This window comes from Polyergus mexicanus, unplaced genomic scaffold (assembly GCF_030449975.1).
Source record: "Polyergus mexicanus isolate NDT 795.1 unplaced genomic scaffold, iyPolMexi1.0 SCAF_1, whole genome shotgun sequence".
Lineage (NCBI taxonomy): Eukaryota > Metazoa > Arthropoda > Insecta > Hymenoptera > Formicidae > Polyergus > Polyergus mexicanus.
Window position 1 is genome coordinate 3,229,477 of NW_027223321.1, and position 23,855 is coordinate 3,253,331.

Genomic DNA, 23,855 nt, shown 5'->3' on the forward strand with positions numbered 1-23,855 from the left:
GTGGTTTAAATAGAAATGAATGTCCAATAAGTTCTAATTAAAAATAAATTCCCGATGGATCGATGGTCATATGCATGTTACTTTGGTTATATTAAAAGCAGAAGATATCATGATACGTTGAATAACGGAATCTATGGATCTTTTATCTGATCGCGTTCGATCGTCGAAGTCTCTGTTTATAAGATAATTCTAAGCACTTGAGATATCTATCGTTAGATTTTTAAAAATCTTTTGTTCTTTGAATCTCTCAATTTCTTCGATGATCTTGAACATAAAAGATTTACAAAAAAATTGAAAATTAAAAATTAAATATCAAATATTGAATTCGTATAGCAAATAATAAATGTGTAATATAAGGTATCGATTTGGAAAATTGTTTGCATATGTTGCGAGTCATTGCGACAGATTAATTCCCGAATCAATAATTTTTTTCGCTACGCTAGATTCCACATTTTCCGCTTCGACATGCTTAGAAAAGGAAGTACGTTCGATAACGATGCTGTTAGGGTTTATTACGTTGACCATCGCGCTTATTCCGAGAGCCTTCATCCTTTCCCATTTTCCTCGTTCATAAAAAATTGTGCCATAAGAAACGCCTGCCTATGCGCCAACGTAGATTAATATAATTATCATAAGAATTTAATTATTCGCTTACAAAGCTAACGTTTGTATACCTAGAGATTAGGATTTTCCTGTGCGTGCGCCAAACAAAATTTTGCGCTACTTTGTTATTTAACCACATATTCATGATAAATTAAAAAGTATTATTTTGACATCTTTTCGAGCCTTTACATATTCAGCTTTTCAAGTTAAGTGATGAAATTTTAAGATTCGAAGATTCAAAAAGCTTTCTAGCTTTTTGAATCATTCACGTTTAATATCAATAGGAACTTTTTTTTTTTTTTGTTTGTTTGCAAATTATTGGAAATTATCGCTACTTAATAATCATTTTCAAAGAAAGTGTTGGAAAAGTGTTTTTTGGCGCGCGCAACAAGTATTAAGATTTAAGCGAGTATAAATGATGGTAACCAAGTTACCAAACGAAATATTGTAATATTTTTGTACCAAGAAGAGATTTTGTGAAATATAATAAACAGTGATTATTCAATCTAACCTACACTATAGACTGCGGATATATGCTTTCTCGCTGCATTTGATATTCTTGCGATACGATATCCAAATTCGATTATTCTTTGGATATTCTTTGTTCTGCCAGAAAACAGAAAAAGAGGATGCATGCTTCGTGATTCTCGTGGCGAAAGAATCGTTTTTTTTTGTTTTTTTTTTTTTTTTTATTCGATCGCTTAACGAAACACGTGTCGCAACGTATGCGAAAGAAAGAGAGAGAACTATATTTTACATTCTTTGGGCAAAAAGAGCAGATTCTCGTTTACTTGAATTTTATCGTTTTCCGACATACATAGGTGCTTTGCCTTCGTCATTTTCTCAATCCTCTTTTCTTTATCTTCTCTTATATCTTTTCTCCCTTCCCCTTTTATATATATGTATACTTTTTCTTTGCTCACTCTTCCTCTCCTATCTATTCTTTTTTATTCGCTCTCGTATCAGTCTTAAATAAATTTATGCGAATCGTGGAACGTAATCGTAATAGCAATTGACATCCCCTTCGCTCTTCACAAGAGACGTATTTTAACCCGGTGTTTTTCAACCTCCGTTTCATATGACAAACACATCTTTCGCGACAAATCTGAGGGAAAAAGTTTTGATTATCTTTTTACAATCTTTTAGAATGTACCTTTCCTCCTTTATTAAAACGAATCCCGAGCAAATAGTAATAACACAAGGTGTTCGAGAAAGATATTTAAGAACAGCGGAATTCATCTTGTGCAGAATAAATAATCTCGTCGCATACATATCGCGAATCTGTAAAATATTTGTCATGTTGCGTGCTTTTTATCAAGATTAAAGGGACTATCAGAATGTATCATAACTTTGCGGAAGAAATATATCGATAGCAGAATCATGTAGAAAAAATTTGAATTTGACAATTATTTGGAGCAAAGATTACATTTTTGCATCTTATTTTTCATAAACCGACGTATCAGTATCAAAATAACTGGATAATTAAATTTTATATAGCAAGTAATATTATAATAAATAATCTTATTATAATTATAATTTTAATCTTATTATATAAAAATCTATTACACAAATCTCTTTCTGCTATTGGTATGTGACTTCCGATAAGCGCAATCTCTTTGCGATACATTTTGCCGATCTTTCGCGCGTTTCAAGGCATTCCTATCATGTAGAAAGGGTTGAAAAATACTGTTCTAACCGAATCTAACCGAGGCTACTCCACTAACAAGAGAGAAAAGGTACTCACACATTTATATATATATATATATATTTATCACTCCCAACTTTGTGTATATGTATAATAAAAAGCGACAGTGTACATAGCCTTTTTTACAGCGTCGATCCACGGGGCGTCGTATCCACGACTGCATTCCGCATACTCGTCATGGAAACTCCCGGAAAAGTGGAAATAAAAAAGTAGCGCGGAAAGGGGAGCGGACAATCGCGTTTCATTGAAAATCGAACGGAACGATGAAAGTTTTTAACTTGTCTGCTTTTTTTCCTCTCTCTCCTCTGTCTCCCTTCTCTTTCTTTAGCGAATTCTTCTTTGGTCCTCTCATCGATCGGAAACGCGATCGGGTGACCTTTCACCTTCTTTCTCCGCCGTTCCCGCGCGCGTACCGTCACGCGAATATTATTTAAATCGCGCATTAATCGGGAACGGAAGCTAGCGTGAATGCAGTCGATCGATATGACGTTACACCGCGGCAGCGTCGACGGCAATCGGCTCTTCGAGGAGCTAGACAGCAATTTAATCCTTTGCGACACCCGCTATTTCCGCGAGACTTGCATAAGGTGACGCTTGCACATACGGGATTGTTGGAGAAACACGCCCAAACATACCGTAACTCGCGCAAATATAATACACGCGAATGTAAATTTTAGTGTTCTTTTGTCGCGATGGTGCGATAATTAATTTCTAAATAATTAATATATAGAGCTACGTAGAGAATATTTAGAAAAAGAAAGAATATTATAATAGAGAAGATAATCTTGGTAATAACTGTGGGATAAAAACATTTTTCATATCATCTTTTTGACATTTTTTTTATTTGAATTTCACAAGAAGATTCTTAAAACGCATGCAAATTTATTGAATGCGCGAGTAATATTTGTGCGAGTATTGCCGTGCGTTTCCTTGTAAAATTATTTCCTCCGGTGATTTCTTGTATTTTTACTTTGAAACGCGCTTTGCTTCGCATTGCTGACTTCGCGGCAAAATAAAGTGGCACGTGACAGGTAACCATTGTGAAAATAAGGCAGTTTGCAAAGGGTTAAACACGCGATATCATGCTTGGGATATCGCTGGAATGGAGTCTCTTACGAAAGTTCAGTTAGTCTATCCGGAATCCCAGATGGTCTTGCTTGACAAGAATAAATGGCATCTATAGGGTGTCTTATATAACAATTTATGCAAGAGAAAGGGAGAGTAGCAATATATTATTTCTTCAAGAACTCTGGATTAAATATTTTCTTAGCAAAGTTTAAATTGTATTTTATTTTTTTCAAATATGAAGAATCTGAGATTTTTAAGCGATATAATAAAATTAAAGATTTTTCTAGCGAAGGGAACATGAAAAATTCAGAAAATATTCGATACAAATATATATTTAAAAAAATAGTGGCTAATTAAATCTTCATCAAATTGTTATCCTATCGAAAATAAATTTTATCATCGACATATGCGTTTTGTCACATCCTATGTTTCTTTCCATTATGATTGTCGGCGGATATCCCGGGTACGCTAAGCGAGGTGCGTTAAAACGAATATTGATCAGTTCAAATGGGAACGCGAACTTTCAGGGACTCCATTTTTCCAGATCATGGAGCACCTCGAGTGTCATTTCTCTGTCACGAGGAGTCCGTCGAAGAGTAAATCGCTTTCGATTCACAATCAACCTCTCTCTCTTTCTCTCTCTCTCTCTCTCTCTTTCTCTCTCCATAAAAATAAATTTAAATACTTTTATGCGATATGATGCTCTGAAACGCATATCATTTTTTAACGTAAGCTTTATTATATTACATATATATTAAATCAGATATCTCTTTAAAAATTTTGCACTCTCTTGATTACATACCTTTGTAAAAAATAATTTTTGTATTTCTTTGTAATATATATAGAAATTTGGCGGAAATAATTATCTCTTACTCATTACCATGTCGGTTATATCAAAACTTATGTCTGCGAATTACGCGTTCTAACAAAGGATAAGTCACACGAGAGAGATGCTTTGTGAAGGAACGGCTTTGAAGACAGGAATCCGCGATTTGACGTTCCGAGGTGTTCTATGCGTCTCAGCAGGCAGGGGGTTTTCGCGGCAGCGAAATTATAACGGATTTATGCACATCGCAAGGCAGTGCGTACGTGCGTACTTATGCGTATGCGAGTGCACTGAGTGAGCGACCTCTCAGAGTGCTCCATTACGTTTTGGGTCTATCTCTTCCGTTTGAGATTTCGGGTGCCGGGCACTTGTGCCTCGAGACAGACAGAACCATTTGGCGTCCTTGAATAATATAACGACCTCGTTTCCTCCGTGCATTAGGATATGGGAGTATAATTGTTTCGGTCGTCTCGCGTATACGTATCTTTTCAATAATTAATTTGACCGACTCGGTAGCATATATAACGTCGCACACGCGGTGCGTCCCTTAATTTCTTCGGATAAAACGTCTCGCGCGGAATAATTTAATTGTCTGAGTGTTGATCTCATACTTGGAATTTTCAGAATACAACGTGTATAAGACGGAAATAATGCACGATCCACGATTAGTCAATCTCTTAAGTAGCGAATGTCGATGTTGATTTTTTTTTAGCTTGTGCGAGATTGACATATTAATTGTTTCATTCGTAGCACTTTATTATTGTCGAGCATACGCGTGGACTTAACGCGATATTAACAGGACGAGAAAAGCTCATTTACGATCTCAGCTCGCTTTACCTACACACAAAACTTGTACGCCCATTCTTACGCTTCTTCTTTGATTAATCGCACTGGTTTGGAGTTTGATCGATGTTTAAAGAGAACTTACATGTCTGTGCTTTGATCGCACGTATCCATGTACATTTCAATCGCGTCGAGAGGCAAGTGTTTGCACTTCGTTTGAAGACGCGCGGTGTACATTTTTTTGATGCAACTCTAGATCGCTATTTGATACGTATCCTAAAAATCTTTTTAATTATTTTTATATATTAAATGACACTTGCATATCTGAAAGATAATCAGTATTCGACATAATTACACAATTATAAAAAATTATTATAAAAAAAAAGAAAATAATTTTTTGGAAATAAAAAGGAAAGAAAATGGAAAATAGAATTATATTGTAGTTTCCACTTCTTATAAGACAAATTTTTTGATTGAAATGTTTGAGCAGCAATAATGTTTTAGGATATTCTTTTATTTTTATCATTATTGTATAAGCTATTGCCGTTTGTATTTGTAAAGATGATGCGAAATTTTTAATAGATACGCGTTTTAGGTACAAAGAACAGCGACAATATTTGTTCATTCGTTGCCCCGAAATGTCGCTTGATTTAATATTTATTTTTTCGTTACGTTTCCGCGTTTTTCCTATTAGATATTTGCGAAAATAGTCCGCAAGAGAGTTGAAGTCTCTCACAAAAGCGAAATTCCATGTTTTTAAATACGGAATTATTAAGCGCGTACAAAGAGCGTTTCTCGAGAGAAGTTATTTGAAGTATGAGAAGCCAGCGGGTCAATTTATTTAAATTTATTTAAACGATACTATATCATATAACTCGCAAAAAATAACGGCGCCTCGAGGGAACGCGGAGGTAACGAACGATCGACTTTTAATCAAAAACCCGTATTTTCTCCGTTTATCGCAAAAAAGTTAACGTCATTTCACGAACGATTTCATTATGCGAGGTGTTTACTTTCAACGTGTTTATAAATTGCTTTGTATTTTTTTCCAACATACACCGATTTTTTTTTCGATTCAATCCTCGATTGCGAAAAGCGCGACTTTTCAAAATTGCATTGGTATAATTTTCACGATGATCGTGACAAAAGTAAAAGAAAAGCTTTTTTTCTCTTTTCTTCTCTATTATTCGTACATTCGGTTAAATTTTTTTTTTTTCTGTCTGTCTCTAGCGATTAAGATTAACGCGCGTGCAGGATTCATAACACATATATTACATACACTGTACATTATCAAAATAATGGAAGGACTTTTACGGGAAAGGAAAGAGACGTAGAGAGATAGGGAAGCAAAAGCGACTAAGAAATTCGGGGACGACGAACGCGCGATATTAATGAGAGTGAGATCAGGATCGGAGGATCCAAGGATACAGAGAAATCTTGTTCGCATCTGCGAGGAATTAAATGTCCAACGAACCCCAGGGACTCAAGACCTCGGGGATCTTAGAATCCGAGGATTCGAGAAGCCGAGTATCTGTAGGTTCAAGATTCCGAAGATCGAATGTCCCAAGATCCTAGGACTCGATGATCTAGAGATCTCAGACTCGAAGAATTCGAGAATCCAAAGATTCAAAGACCCAACCCGGGATCTGTGTCCACAATTCTGCTTCGAGGATTCGGGGATCCTGGAATCCGCGAGACCTCCGGGATCCACGGAATCGAATGCCTCTACCCAAGTATCCAAGGATCCGGCGACCCTCGAGAAAAGTCACTCTAGAACTAAAAAAAAGTAACGAGCTTAAATCGAGAAATGTAAAGTACCACAAAAAGCGAAAGCAGAGCACGGAAACGGCATAGAAATAACAGTAACGTAATCAGGATAACATGACGAAAAAATAAAATAGAAAAGAAAAAATAGAAAAGAGATAGAGAGAAAGAGATAGAGAGAGGGGGAAAGAGAAAGAAACGAGCCGCCGGCGACCGAGTGGCTCGCCGCGTAGTTCGTGTTGGATGGCCAACAGCTGAAAGTGACTTGTCTTGTGTTGATGTTGCAGGTTCAAAAGCCTGGCACATGCGGCTGACCTTTGACCGGGTGCCAGGCGGCTGCAACCTTCACAGGTGCAAGCTGTGCGGCAAGGTCGTGACGCACATCAGGAACCACTACCACGTCCACTTCCCCGGCAGGTTTGAGTGTCCTCTCTGTCGTGCCACGTATACACGTAGCGACAACCTGCGCACGCATTATAAATTTAAACACCCCGAAGCAAGAAAAATCGATCTTAATGATTTTATGGCGGGCTCGTTGGCGCTTTCAACGAGCAACGACACCATGAATACGCTATCCTAAAGACGCCGGAAAAAAGAGAGAGAGAGAGAGAAAAAGGGGAATGTGAGAGATTATATATATTTATTATATATATTTAAATATATATTTAATATACAAATATATTAAGTATATATTTAAATATGCATATACATATATATTAAAACATAATATATATATATATATATATATATATATATATATATATATATATATGTATGTGTGTGTGTGTGTAATAATACGCGCTCTACAAGAATTATATATATAAACGATAGAACATATATCAAGAACGCGCGAGTGGCCGCAGCTGCAGGGGGGTATTTCGCATACGGCGAAGATACAGTCCTGAAGTTACGGTCATTGGGAGGATTATAATAAGGGCCGGCCAATTTTGGCTTTTCTTCTTTCTCGAACACCAAATCTTTTGTAGATTCTACGCTTAAGGGATCGAGAAATTCTCCTATATAGGGGTCTTTTTTAACAAACAAAAATTGCAAAAAATAGCAAAAAAAAAAAGAACAGAGAAAATTAATATACAGCGATGTGTACAGTTTAGTGTGCGGTGACTTTTCTTGGGAGTGGGCTTGTTGTAGCTAACTTGTCGAAGCTGTGAGGATTGAGTTTTTTTTTTTTTTTTAGTAGGAGTCGCCGATGAGCGAGTGTAAAGGGCGAAACAAATCGCGGGCCGCGATTACTAGAAGTCGACCCTTCGCGTCGCGCGAAAGCGTTTCTCGCGTCGAGCAGAATCTGAGGCAAGAGAGGTTCCGCGATAAAATTTAATTTCGTTGTGCCGGACGAAGAAAGCTCGTTATATCGCGCGACGGCAACAATGACAACGCGTTGCTTTCTCTCGATTTTTCGGGAACGTCGAAACGGTTCGACGCCGATTCGAATCAATCAGGAAATGGGTCGCGTAATCCCTTCGAGGCTGAAACACCCTCGAATCCTTGGCTGTTGGCTTGAGCGATCCAAACTGATGCCTTCAACATGGCAAGGCCGAGACGTTCTCGGATTTCGAGTCGTTGAGCCGAGGTAGAGTTTCGCGTTCTCCATTGCGGTACCGAATTGATCCATCGATCCATGACGAGCTATATTGCATAGCGCAGGTCGCTTTATCGGAACTCTCTTTCCTTCTCACGAAAGAAACACGTTCGCGCGCGAGAGAAAGGTTTGCCCTCCGTCTTTCACGCGGAGGGTCGTGCCTGCACGTTTCGTTCGTTGCCGATCGCATAATTTGTCGCGATCGATCGTGTGCGTCGACCTCGCACACAATCGTGTTCGCGACGATGTCCAAAGACCGGGCAGCTTTATTTTTTTTTTTTCCCCGTAATGAGAAAACGAGCGGCGATCGCCGATACTTTTTAACGAGTGTTCGGGGAAAGTCGCGCGATCAAAACAATATGAAAGATTCGCACGGTTAGTGCGTGCGCGCAAATTTAATTACATAATTATAATATATATAAATATACATATATAAATATTATATATATATATATATATATATATATATAAATAAATAAAATGGGAGCAAACGTGGTGCCAATTTCCTCCCGTAGACGCTGCTGCCGACCGGTCGAGACGGCAGCCGGAAAGAAAATATTAATGATTCAATTAATTATATATCTATTAATTATAAAACTGAGTCGCTGGAAGTAATTCATTCGATACGCAGGGTGAGTTGTATAGTTGTTGAAGAGTTTATAGTTGAACTTCATATTTGATTGTAATCTCGTAAAATATTACATACGCAGCGCCTTCGGGAACCAATAGCAATATTTAACATTTACGCGTGCACATTTACGCACGTACGTGTTCTTTAGTCACATTACATGCAAAATATACACAAATACACACACACACACACACACACCACACATATTTGCGCACGCAGTATACGAGGCGTAAGTCACGAGCATCGGCATCGCGTCCGCGTTACATGTATGTAACATGCGTACACGCGAGCAGCAGAAACACGCGTATACGCGCAAGTAACACGCAACGCAAATCGAGCGACAACGAAATTTCTGTCCTTTCATGCATACGTTCGTAAAATTTTCATCGCGCAGCGCGCTTTGCAGTCCTAATATGAACTTTAACTATAAAACGCACGTTACTTGTTAATTAACACCTAAAGTCTATATAATATTATAACGATTAAGCTGCACGCCGCGTTATTATAAAATAATGCGACCGCTGGGTAAATAGTGGAAATCACGGAGACATTCCACGATTCGGGACTTAAGCGCGTAGGCAACAAAATAAGGTTTTATTATATTGGATGATTTATATAAGTACTATATTATTTTATACTTTATATAATCTATCACACATTAATAATCTATCATTGGTTGAAGATATAGTTACGTTAAAGAATAATTTTTATTCATGGGATGGTCATACGATATTTGTATCGTCGTTGCACGTTGATATTTAATTGGTTGGGGTGCAATCTGTTTGTTCTTCTTTCTTCTTTGTTTGTTTGTTTTTTTTTCCTTTTTTTCTTTGTACATTGTGGAATTTACGTGTATCGTATGTATATATATATATATATATATATATATATATATATATATATATATATATATATATACATATATACATACTATAGCAATGGTAAAATGAATATATAAATAAATATACGTCGCTCGAAAAGAATTTAGAAATTATTTCTTCAAACATTCGTTTTAACTGATAAATATCTGATATTTTAAAGATATTTTAACATCTTATTTTAGCGGTGTCCAAGCTTGATTACTTTACGTTTGCGATTTACGACAATATTTAATGACGCTTGATTCTTTAACAGAATTGTCCGAAGAAACAATCTCCTAATTACTTTGAGCGATGTATAGCCACATTTATTTACATACATGCACATATGAGAGAAAAGAGGAGAAGCGTCTCACGGGTGAACGCGGGATACACGATAGATACATGAAGCTTTTCTTATCGAAACGAAAGCGTAGCGACCCCCACAGCGTCTTTTCAGACAGCGTGATTCACCTTGAGGATTCCCTGTTTTACAGACAACGCGAGATTTAAAATAATTGTTAATTTGCGAAATTATTAATACCAAATTCAAGGCCAAAGTCGAAGGCACTTTCTGCATTCGAACGTCACAATTATAACAGGGATAAAAGCATAGCGACCCCCTGTTCGCCAGGAATTTCTTTTTCCGAGACGGTCGGGATTCTTTCGCGCTATTCCGATTTTAAATCTAAAAAATTCTTATTGAGACACACCTATTCTATTGTTCGCGAATGGCGGATACGCGATCGTCTATTCTATGGGGGTCGCTAGAAATATATACACCCAGGAACACGGACCTACACATGTACAATGCATGCGTATACGCATACGCAGAGTCCGCTAGCTATTCAAAGAGCCAAACCGCAATATTGTGATGAAATGATATTACCGTCAATCTCTATTTTTTTTTTTTTTGTGCAAAAAAAAGAGGCACTTTGCATAGTTAAGGCTACCGAACACGCATATATATCTATAATTTAATAATATATAACCAGAATATTAATATATTATTTCCAGATTATTGAGTATATATACATATTTTAATATATTGGATAATTTATTTTATTTTGTTTTATCGTTTTATGATTTTATATATATGTTATTCACTGTTTATATATACACCGCGCAACATTATATTGCAATAAGCAACACACGCAAGATTTATTTATTGACAGGTCGGATTGAATCGTGTCAAACTGCACTTGCAGGCCTACCTCCTTGGCTGAGAGATCACACACCGATCGACTATTCTTTGCCTTTTTTTTCTTTTTTTTTTTAAGCTTTGTTCGTGTCTTTATCACTTCTACGCGACGCGTTAGACGACGAACAATTTGGCGCCGATGTGTATCTCGAACATGTATTAATTATGACTGCCGAATGTCCCGCGCGTGTTATCGCAAAAGCTAATCATAATTTTCATTAGAGATATATCTTAAAATTAAATATTGAAATTTGTGAGATATTAATTAATGATTTAAATTTCTATACAAAAGATATAAAATTTAATTCTGTGATTGAAAATCAGCATTATCTTATAATCCCTCAGGGATTGATTACAATTTCGGACTCGGCAATTTAATAACACGAGATCATCTCTTTCACACAGAGCGAGAGAGAAAATTTTAACACGAAAGAAACAAAATCTGGAGGAGAATAAGAGGGGAAATAACTTTTACCAAGATCGGCGATTTTTTCAGCTATTCCGTCCTCGAAAACAGGGGTATTCAGACTTGACGTCATAGAAAAATATAAGACAATCTATTAAAATAATACCATTCAATGGATTTATTGCGACTGTATTTTAAATTAATCATTAAAATTAAAAATACCAATATTTTTTCAATAAAAGAGGATTCTTGTTGTTATTTCTGACTAAAAGAATAATTGATGTTGAGCTTTTTAATAAGGACTATAGAATTGTTAAAATCGTTAAAACCACGAGAATATTAATTAACGATCTGTAAATTTTTCTCTAAATTTTTGAATCGAAAAGTCCCTGAAAGAACTGCTCGATCAGTTTTTTTTGCTTGTAAGGCGCTGTTTGAGAGGCCCCTGTATCAGAACGTCAGCGTGATATTTTTCCGCATGTTTCCACGATGCTCTCGATACGTCAAACTCGTATAAACGATGAGCGACAGCTATAGACGGCGGCGTGGCCGCGGATTTCGGCGCACATGTGATTCTCTCTTGTTCGGTGCCTCCCTTCTCGGTGCACCACCCTACACGGTGCATTGCGGGCTCCCTTCGAAGAGAGGGAGAAGGAGAGGGAAAGAAAGAGAGCGAGATGCTCGGACGGGATCAATGTTTCATCGTGCGCGCGAAATTTATGGCCCAGCCAGCAGAGTCGGGACGCGCGGTTATACTTAATTGGTTGACCGCGACAAAGTTTAACACCAGAGTTTGCTTTTCATCTTTCGTCCTAATATTGCGAAAGTCAACTCCGTCGCCGCTGTCGCATCGTCATTAGAACGCAGTCGTTGTTAGCCATCCGGCGGCTTGCAGAGGGATTCTACTCTCGCGGAACTTTCGCTTTTGTCTCGCTTGTGCGAGTGAACGTTGTAAGACGTCGAACGAGCGAAATCATCTCCGTAGCATCAATGTACACCCACTTTCGGATGTTTTTAATTTTTTTAAATAAACACTGAGCATCGTCGGGATCGTTCTCGTGTGTTGCACGATTATGCAGATCGATTTGTAAAGTCACGCAACATGCTAATAATGAATAAATGATATTGATCGGCGAATTATTGCGTGATTGTTACAGTTTTGTTTTTTAACGCGCGGTAACATTAAATCGTGATACTTTGTATTTCGTCAAATCATGCCGCGTCGTAATTATTCATAAAGATTTTTTTTATCACTACAACAGATCTCGTACAGTTTATACGAATGAAATGATTACATATGACGAATCATTAATTGTTACAAAGTCAGCCGCGCGAAAAGAAATCTACAAGTATAATATTATAGTGTAACGCGAGAACGACGTGCAATATTAAAATGACATTTGATTTTGCATCGCGCAATATTTACACAAACAATAATGATGTATTTACACGGTTACACGATTATTATTCAACAACAATTCGCGATTCGTATACTACTTTTCGCTCGTTTTCTATTTACATACGCGATTGGATGTTCATCGACGCACGGCTGCTATCAATTTCCGGAATTATTCATACACGAATTGTCAAATGGCCGCAAATCTACAAAGCATCTGACAGCTGGCATACACAAATGGTGCTTTATACACGCGCGCTCACGCACAGTTTTACACAAATAAAAGGATTATATCGCATAATATCGATGACGATTTGCGAGAACGATTTTCTCCGTTATCGAATGAAAAATCGCTGTGCGAACTCTAAAGAGATCTTAATGCGATCAATTCTATTAAATTGAATTAAAATTCGATAAGAAATCAAATGTATACAATCGGATTCTGAAATTTCGGTCTTTAAAGCTTTTATATATTAATTCATTTCAATACTTTTAGACTTAAAAATTTTCTTCGAATTTCTGAGATTAAATCAAGTTTTTTTTTATAAATTATCTTTTCTGAAATAATTCTTGTACTTTTTCTCTGTGTGAGTCCTTTCAAAATTATTCATGCACTAGTTCTAGTTGCTGTTGTAATTCCGTGTTTCATCATGGACCGGAAATGTGACGCGCGCTTTCACGCCCGTATCGATCGACTAACTCTCACGACGATCGAGAGCGCTCACCGATTACATGCATACACACGAAGCACGATGTTCGGCATGCTACGTATTCCAAATATTCGCGGATAAATAGCTGAGTGAATTGCCGCAATGACGAAATCAAATGGGAGGCGAAACGCGGTTTTACCAGAGAGCATCGTGAAAATATGTGAACCAGTGTCTGTCAAACTTTTCTATACAAGATTCCTCCGAAATACATGTCGTTTTGAGTTTTAGATATCGTATCCTTGATTATGACATTTGTAATTTTTGGTAATTATTTTATTTGAATCTGCGAAAATCTGAAAATTTTAGCAATCGGATAATTTTCTCGTGGAGATAGTTGCAGAAATTTTGTTATATCGCAAATCGAAGTTTTGGAGAAAAAAAAGATACAATCTGTTCTTTCAAAACTATAAATTAGTAATATAGAAAACAAAAATATATTTAATATCCATTTTTTTTAATTAAAAAAAAAATTATATATTTTATTTATTTATAAAAATACATTTTAAAGTTTTAAAATTGAATAACTACATCGATACACACCGCGGCTTATTTTTTTTTTATTTTATAGCCTTTGAATTTATTTCCAATATTGTAAAGGGGAGACAGAATCGCACGATAAATCCGGGTTTGAAAAACGCTACGAGAACGCCGATCCCCTTTCGAGGACGCGTAAATACGCGAGCAAAATCGAGAAACAACCGCGAATAAAGTCCCCGTCGACTGGGAGACGTAATCGGCGCGGATTGTTCTGTCTGCGCGTTGAAACCAGATGAATGAACTTTCCGCCACCTATCCCTCCCCGTGTGTGTGCGCGCAAAAGGCAATACACGTGTGCAACACATCACCCAAGATTTTTCGTTACCATCATCGCGCTTTTGCGATTCCCCCCATGTGTTGCGTTATCGCGTTCGTGTTCGCGGACTAATTTATTCGCGGCGCTTTATATCCGGCATTCGCCGACGCGCGATTTGCTTTATGATTTCACCTTCTCCCTCTTTGGTGTCGCTTCTCCCTTCATGTCGCATCCTCTTGCGCGATTTCGCATTCTGCCACATAAAATTTGTCCGTACGATAGGGACGTGATGTGGAGACGGCCAAATTTTAAAAAAGCTGCCAGGAAAATTTAAATTTGAAGTTGACGGTAAAGGGGCCTCATCTCTCCGAATGAGAGAATGATTTAGCCATATTATGATATGGATCGTTCCGAGCGCAAAGCGTCGATGAATCGAAGATGCTTTTAAATTGATTTATAACGAGTTATCGCACGTTAGATTTAGTCTTTGGATTTTAAATGATAAAGACATTTTTCAAAAAAGGGAAAGCACGCGAATGAAAAGTATCTCGAATCTTGACACATTGCGTAATCTCTTTCGTTTTTGTTCAGATCGGCATGTACGCGCATCACAACATCACTCCAAAAGCCATTAGAAGATTAAAATGCGGTAAAAAGTGAAATTCAGCACGAATTCGGTGCCAAGTACGCGCGTGACGAAAAAGTTGACGAAAAAATACACAGTGCTGTTGTAGCCCCATACAGGCTAGGCAACAAAGGCAGTTGCAAAAGGACGTTGCTTACTATCGTAAGCATCGTCGTTTCAAATGGAACAAATCCCCGATGAGAAAGCTAATTCGAAACGCGCGATCCAATAAAAGATATAAATACCGTCAAATCTTTCGTTCAAGTGTTACGAGCCAAATAAATCGACGACGCTCATCATCGCGACGTCAAAATTGAAAGCTTGTTATAGAGTGTGGGTTAATGTAAATGGAAAAAAATTCTATTGTTTATTTTAGAAGCAATTTGCGATTGATTAGTTGCTCTCAACATATTCGAGGATCCCAATATACTTTCCGTTAACAAATAACTGTCCTTTGGAATACGCGTGTTGACTACTGGTTATTCGACGCGACAAGACCTCGTATTTCGTTTTGAACGGTCCTTGGGAAACTCTCGGTGCTTTTCTATGCTCCGTCGCCACCGCCGGCGCCGTGCGGTGCAGTATCGACATGTGATTCTCGAAAAAGAAGGTCCCGGGGAAAAGCCCGCCGCGAACGATAAGCGTTATGGAAGAGCGGGAGGCAATAACCTTTGGCGGAAAGTTTATTTTCCTGGGAGTGGCGCGCGCGCGAGAAAACGAACAAGACAGATTTCTATAAAGGTCTTCTTTTTCTAAATCCCGTGACTTTTGTACGACCGCTCTCGCAGAACTTCCTCTTTTTATCTACGAACTATATATACATATATAGACGGCCGAAACTTCTCGCTTTTCGTTTTTTCGCGAGCAGAGGATCGGAGCGGACGAAATCATGAGAGTGGAACTTGTATACAGGATGTGTGTGTGTATGTGTTCTAAAACGGCATATATATATATATATATATATATATATATATATATCACTAGCATGGATGCATTTTTCTTGTCTATATTTCTCTCGTCGCCTGTGTTTGCGGGGAGAGTAATCTTAAGAATATTTAAGAATCTAAACACACACGAAATCACCAAAATAATTCTTAACGTTCAATCATACAAGTGTCAACTTTTATAAATGTTCGTATATATTTCATATGCAGTGTGTCAAAGATTCGAATTAGGCTCTAAATGTGTGCGAAACAACCTCTATATATATATATAATTTTAATTAATCTTTATATATAGAATATAATATAGCTAAGAGAAGCGCGAGATTCAAGAAAATAAAATCCTGCTAGTGATTTATATCTCTGTTAGAATTACTTTAAAACGTGTAAAAGCTCTCATATATGTCCAATCGTATATGTAGTGCACGGATAGCCAAAATACGTGTACCCACACGCGACACATGAAAAGTAGTAGGAGAGGAATATATGCAGGGTTGGGGAGGGTAGGTGAAAAAGAGAGAAAGAGAGATAAATACTCGGCACACAATTTTACAAAATAATATTGAATCGGCCTGCGTGCTGTCGTTTAACTCGGCCGCGGGTCATCTGGCTGTTATATCGAAATCTTTTATTAATTAAACGAAAATTACTACGATATATACATATATATATATATTACTATTATTATCACTACTGCTGCTACTACTGCTATTACTATTGCTATCACTATTATTACTATTACTACTACTACCACTATTACAATTACTATTATAGGTACTACATATAGGTATTTATATATTTACAACTGCGTGGTATGGAGTGGAACATTGTGATATAATAGATTGGTGCTAACACCTTATTGAAATTGAGATAAATTTAATGAAAAATAAAAAAAATTGTGCAATATATATTGCGATAGTAAAAAATGCGGGGCATGGTGTTGTCGCGCGGTGGACAAGCTGCGTTCTCCGGATACTTTGAGTGGCGGGAACGCGCGGACAAGGACGAACGAGTGAATAATGTTTCTCTTGAGTTTTCGAAATCCTCGAATTGCGCCCCGAAAGTTCATTCGATTCGAGCGGTGGTGGGCACGCGTAGTTGAGTAACGCTCGAATTTCGACCGTGCGATCTGCGGAATGCGGTGACTCGACGGCGATGCCGAATTACTCGGGATCGATTACTACTCGGCCTTTGAACACCCCCGTGGAGTATAGCCGATCAGGAAGGAACAGATTGCACGGACACATTAAGTACTTAAAGAAATTTAATTCTCTCACACTTAACTTTTAGTCTCCCTTTTAGTCTAAAGAGATTCTTCGAGAGCCTTTGTATCAGGCGAAAAATTCTTGAAACTGTAATTATTATTAGATTATTAGATTTCATTCTCAATGGTTTGCAAGTTATGATCCTTCGATTAAAAGTTGCATATCGATATTCGTGCTTTTACTCAATTAACGCGCCTCAATCTCAGCTGTGCTGACGATGGGGCTTTGAACTATCCTCGGGATTGCGTGGATCGTGGGCCGGCGATCGAGGAGACGTTCTAAACGATTGAATGCGAGAAAAGTGAAGAAAGAAACTATGGCTGTGCAAGTGAACATTATGAATGTAGTTAAATAGGCGTTACCTAGGGAATTAGGCTTAGCTGACATAGGATAAGGGGCGCGTTTAGGCGTTTTGTTTTTTTCTTTTTGCCACCAAGCGACAACATCCCCTGTCCCCTTTGTACATTATTAAACTAAATAAAAAAAAAAGTACTATTATTAATATCTCTTTATATAATAATATATATATACAATTTATGGATTAACTATGGATATATATGTATATACACACACATGATATATGTATATATATATATCTATCTTCATATATATATATATATATATATACATTTTGTTATTTTTCTCGGGGGATGAATAAACTGTAATAATTGTAAATCATAACACAATATAGGGGATCAGAGTGTTCCCCGCGAGAATACTGAACGTGTTCTACTCATCATTAACAAAAAAAAAAAAAATAAAATAAAATAAAATATGAATCGGCGCGACTGTCAGACTGAAAGTTGTGATTTTACACGGCGCGCGTGTAAATATAGAAAACGAGCCTCTAAAAGTAGATTCGACGTTATGAACGAACGGCGAGAGGAAAAAAATCGTTATCCGTTGCACTTTTTGCATGTTGTATGATAACGTGAGGACGAGTACGAACGCATATAAGAGGGAGGGAGAGAGAGAGAGAGAGAGAGAGAGAGAGAGAGAGAGAGAGAAAGAGAAAGTATGAAAGAAGAAGCGAAAGATAGAATAAGCTCGAGTGAGAGAGAGACAGAAAGAGAACATACGTGCGTGCGTGTGTTGAGAAAAAAAGGAACCAAATCGCGATCAACATCTTTCCTTTTTTTTTTTTCCCTAACATGTCTCGTTCCTCTTTCGACACACGTCAAAGAAAAATATGCATCACCGTTCTGTTGCGCTCAACATACTAAAAAGCTCAAATGTCTGTAAATTTACGCGGGAGCTGATTCGATCGAAGAAATCGTAATTTATATCGGAATCGTGATCGCAAATCTTTCGTTAACGTGTGTGTATCAATCTTTTTTTTCTTTTTTTCTCGTGACATTGTTTGTCTCGGATCTGCCCCCTGCCACTCCCTTTTATTCTTCTCTTTTCGCCAAACTTTAATTTTGACTCCTTATTTCCAATCTTTTCTTTCCTTTCACCGTTGTCACTCGTTTCGAAGATTCGAAAGCTTTCCGACAGTGCAGTTACTTACGGGGACACTATATATCGTATATAAAAGCGATCGATCGATTAAACACTCGGATAAAAAGGAAGCAAAACCCGCCCGAAGCGTATGTTTACGAATGAAGTCTATGAACGTGGAAAATAAGCGTTTCGGCTGCACGATCGTCGTCATTGTCGTCTTTCTGGACCGGAAACGATGGCGAGCGCGACGAATCGATAGCGTCGAAGAACGGCGGGTTGCTCGATAAAGTTGATATATTTTTTTGTTACACACATAAACTGTGGTCATTTGGCTCGAAACGTACAATAGGCAATATTTAGCAAAGAAAAGGAGAAAATGAGAAATTCGCAGAGGAACTTCTGACCATGCCAATCGAGGGAATGAAATATTTAAGGCGTTAATCGGTTTTATTACGAGAAATTATTCTTACTACTATTTCTCTCTTATTGTTATATTACGATTGTATTTTTATCCATATGATTATTCTAACATAAAGTCTCTTATGTTTACACAACTACATTATTATATACATCTTTAATTCTAGTGTAGATAATACGAATGATAATGCTGATGATGATAATGATGATATGATGATATGATGATAAACAAAAAAAAAAAAATGGAGAATTAATCACATGTGCATTTAATGTATTTCATACTAATTTTTTGATTAAACATAATTGTGTGTTAACCGAGCCGTCTATCTTTCTTTTTTCTTCCAGATCATATTTTTCCCTATTCGACGTGTTCGCACGGTGTTTGCCGAATAAGCGTAATTGTTAATCGAACCGTTTACCTTCCTTCTTTTTTCTAGATTATTTTTTTCTCTGGTCGTACAATGTTCGCCGATTAGACATATGTAATTGTATGTTAACCGAACCGACTACCTTTCTTCTTTCTTTCAGGTAATTTTTCTCTTTGACGTTCGCACGGTGTTCGCTAATTATGTTTACATTCTCGCTTATATACAATATATATATTTTTAATTTTTATGATTAATATTCATGTCTTTTACGTTTCTGTGCTTGTCGAACACCTTGGGAAAGTTATGACTTGTAATTTTGATTTAAGATGAATTGGTGACATTTTTGCGAAAGGGCATTATTAGATATTAAACAGCCGTACATAGTACAACGTTATTTGCGCGCATGAGATAACGTGATCGTTGTGTGCTTCATGACAGCTAATTAATCACAGTGTCTGCAACGGAGCGTCTATGAGGAATCACGTTCACTTCAATGCCGTGGACTACGACGACACCTTATCATTTAAGCTACGCTGAATTATTTCGTCGACTAACCCGCGCGATAAGGCTATTATTGGCGCGAAATAATGCAAGGAATAACGTTGCTGCGAATACTTTCGTTGTTCTGTCACAAGATTTACCATATGATGTAAGAATAACTTTTTACTCCATTTCTATTTGTTTTTATTTTTAAAATTTTATGACCGTGATCGTGTTGTCGATTGGATAAGAATAAGAGAATGTGGAATTGCAAAAATCGAAAGTATCTGAAAACTTTTTCGACAATCTTGAATTTTAAATTCTCTGAGAGTCATCTCATTTCTAGATTTTTTTCTCTTCTGGATTACTTAGTCTATTGCTCTATCTCTATTCGCGATTCCGTAAAATTCGTAAGTCTATTATATAACTTGTATCTTTGATCGTATCTCGAGGGCATTTGGTTTATCACTCGAACGTAGGTCATATTGCTGTAACGGCATGATAGACTCGGGCAGCTTACATTTCCGAGTCACGTGTGCACGCGCTCTTATCAGGGCTCCGATTTTACGTCAACGTGTCGATGCGTATATACGAGTATGTTATGTATGGTGCGTTTTCACGGACGATATATATCGGGAATATGTTCTCCGCGATCTTTCTTTACCATATGAAAGATCGCGGATTTTTACGCGGCTCTTGAGATTCGTGTTGCGATTATGATCTTCGATCGCGACGTTCTTGAGGATTTATGCCAGTATGAATCCTCGAGAACGCGTCTCTACCAGAACGTGTCGCTTCTCGGGACATGAAGTTGCGCGGATCTCAATCTGGAACAGAATCGTCGAGTCTATCCTGCAGATTCTACGAGATCGATTTTCCATTTTCTTTTGCAGACTATGTTACGAAGTGATTGCTTTTTTTCGGGTCTCATGACGTTCAAAGGATATATTTTTAATCTTAGATGAATGCTTAGATAATTGAAAGATCGTTTTATGAGTTTCCCCCGTGATCTTCAGCGTGTTCGAATTCATCAATGTTTGAAATTTTCGGTTCGCTGGGTATCTTTAGTTATTCCAGTGCCCTTTGATCTCTCACCGCTCGAATACGTAGTTTGATCTCACCACAAACCGCACGTCGTGTTTATCAGTGCGTCAACGTCGTACGCACAATCAGATTCTCTACAAGATTGTCACGCATCCTTATACGCATACGCCACATGCTACGGGAGATGGATTAAATAAAAAGAATAATGGTGACGATTCCAATCAGACAATATAGTGAGTCTAATCTTTGACATCAAGGGGAAAAATTTGGCGGGAAATAAAAAAAAAGAGAGAGAAAGAGAAATGCAAAAAGAACAGAGCCGGAAATAGAGCGATGACACGCGTGGAAAGAACGGGCTAATACGAGGTGCTTTGCTGACACTGTGGTTTCTGTTGTTGTGTTGCAGAGCTGAAAAATTGGCGGATATCACAGATATTTGAGAGACAGAGTAACAGCGACGAGAGGAGGCGATGCTCGTTGTGCGGTAAGGTCGTGACAAACGTGCGCAATCATTATTACGTACATTTTCCCGGAAAGTATGCCTGCCCGCTCTGCCCAGCGGTGTACACGCGCAGCGACACCCTACTCACGCACACGCGTACCAAGCACGCGCGCATGCACGCGCAATAGCGTACGCACGCGCCGCAATATCACGCCGCGTATTTCAAGCTGCGGATCTAGCGCGGATCTCGCGAGAGATCGCTTCGTCTTTCTCTTCTTTTTCTTCCTTTGTCGCCGCGTCCTGATCCTTCTCGCCAGACGCGAGTTTGTTGGTTGGCAGATTAATCATTTGTGATACTACGCGATATATCGGGGGAACTTTATCGTTAAATGAACAAAATTATATGTATATTCGAAGGCGGGGAGGATTTGAGAATATGAAGGGATCTTTGGCGTCTGATAGGATCAATGTATATAAGGATTAACAATCGTAAGATGATCGAGCCTAAATCCGTGAATCGAGCAATGTAGAAGATTACAGTATCTGAGGATTGGAGAAACTGAGTCACATGTTGGAGGAGGCAAAGCGCTTCATTAGGAGCGCGCTTTGTGGAATGTCAGAATGATTGTGCGTACGGCGCTCGTTCCCTCCCTTCCTTTCGAGCGATCGATAATTGACATCGTATTTAGCGCTATTTAAAGACTTTTCCAAACTTGAGTAATCGTAAAGACCGTGTGATTCCGTCATGTCAATATTAGCTCTTTACCTCCTTTTTCCATCTCGCTGCATTCCTTCTTTTTATCTTTCTCCCTTTCTTTCGTCGACAACGGAAGCTGTCTGACGAACCAAGTACTTGAATCTTGGAATCTCAAATTTACACCGGCTATATTTACATGAACACGCGTTTTTAAATCTTCTTTCCTATCTCGTTATTCGCGCGAGCGCGATTTAACTTGCGAAAGGATTCGATGCGCTTCCGGATGACAGGATTTAAGGACGGATCGAAGAAAAAGTCGAGGTCGATGAAAGTGGCAATCTTCTCGTTTCGCTTTTCCTTCCGTAATTGTGATTATTCTTATTTTGAATAATAAATATGATAAAGGAGGAAGAATAAACCGAGAAACATTATTCGATATTAAGTCGAATTTGAAACTGATTTTTCTTTAGGAGATATACCTATATAATTGAGCAGAAAAACAATGAAATTTCCATTAAGTTTAGTTACGAATGAATAATAATTAATATTGATAATTACTGATATTTTATGAGAGATACGTTTGTGCAATTACAGATGCATCGCGGTCTACAGATAATATATAATAATTATGTGTTATTAGCTCTCTGCGTGTATAAATTTACATGTAAGAGAGTTGATATACTGTAATTATTTCACATGACATATTTTAACAAAAATTAATTATAAATCTCTCTTTTGACAAAGAATACAGGCGGGATATAGATAGTGCTATAATTTTGGTGCCATAAGAGATATACTTGGTATTTATTAATATCGAATTTTCAGAACAGATGCGATATTCATTCAATATTCAAAGGAGATTGCGTATTTTATCAAATACATCTTGCATATTCAGATCAATAATCTATCCAATTTAGCAGAAATTTATAGATTTACATAGACACGTAAAACGCATGTATAGATCCATAGATCCGCAGCTTCTTGTAAATAAATAAGAATATATTGTCAATGTGCAATGTATTGTATATTGGCAAGGTGCAATGTGCCGAAAATGCACGTGTTCTTCCGTCAAAATGCCAAAGACAATTCGTGGAAGCGTGTTAAATGCGTTACATAGTAATATAAATGAACGGCGATGATGTAATAAGCGTCTGTGTTAAGTTTTCTAAAGAAGTCTAACTTTATTTTTTACTACTTGTACCTTTGAATCCCTTCGATCGTTTCCGGCGAGACCAAACTCTCGAGGGTTTTCCGTGTTATATATTACGTTATTTCTCATTCCAAGTCTTTTGCTACGAAATCAAATGAATTATCTTCCCGTGGGAAGAATACGCGACGGAGACATTTATTTTTGACGTTTAAGAACGGAGGATGAAAATTAATGAAGGATCGATAATTTAAGGAAATGTAGATCGCACTTACGTTTTAACGAACAAGAACAAATAATACGAATCAGCTTTAGCGCGTACGTATTTACGATTTAGATCGTGCGACTAATGGCCAATTATATAGAGTTAAGGAGGATTGACAAGGATTCTTTGAGAAATGTAGATGCTTTATGAGATTATTCAATTAAGAGATGTATTATATATATATATATATATATATATATATATATATATATATATATATATATATTATATGTACGAAATAAAGGAGTTGATATTACAATAATTTTAAAGATTTCAAACGAGGAAACATACGTCATCGTTAACGCCATTCTAAACGATGGCATTCTGGCAGTTCTGTAGATTTTAGATTTTATTATCACGTAAATTATCAACGTAGTTTAT

The 23,855-nt window shown here is 37.4% G+C and overlaps 1 protein-coding gene across 5 annotated transcripts in view; it reads left to right on the plus strand.

Annotated features, from left to right (window-relative positions):
- The window catches only part of LOC138931806 (protein tramtrack, beta isoform-like), a 72,098-nt gene that overhangs the window by 39,507 nt on the left and 8,736 nt on the right, over window positions 1-23,855 (plus strand). Inside the window, exon 5 of one of the 5 annotated variants that reach the window (XM_070293006.1) lies at window positions 21,330-22,835. The exons of 2 other annotated variants lie outside the window; for them this stretch is intronic. In XM_070293006.1, coding sequence (XP_070149107.1) covers window positions 21,330-21,553 — 224 coding nt within the window. In that variant the 3' untranslated portion in view covers window positions 21,554-22,835. Of the gene's footprint in view, window positions 1-7,036; window positions 8,815-21,329; window positions 22,836-23,855 lie in introns of those variants that run through there. 2 more of the 5 variants (XM_070293023.1, XM_070292988.1) reach the window with 2 other exon arrangements.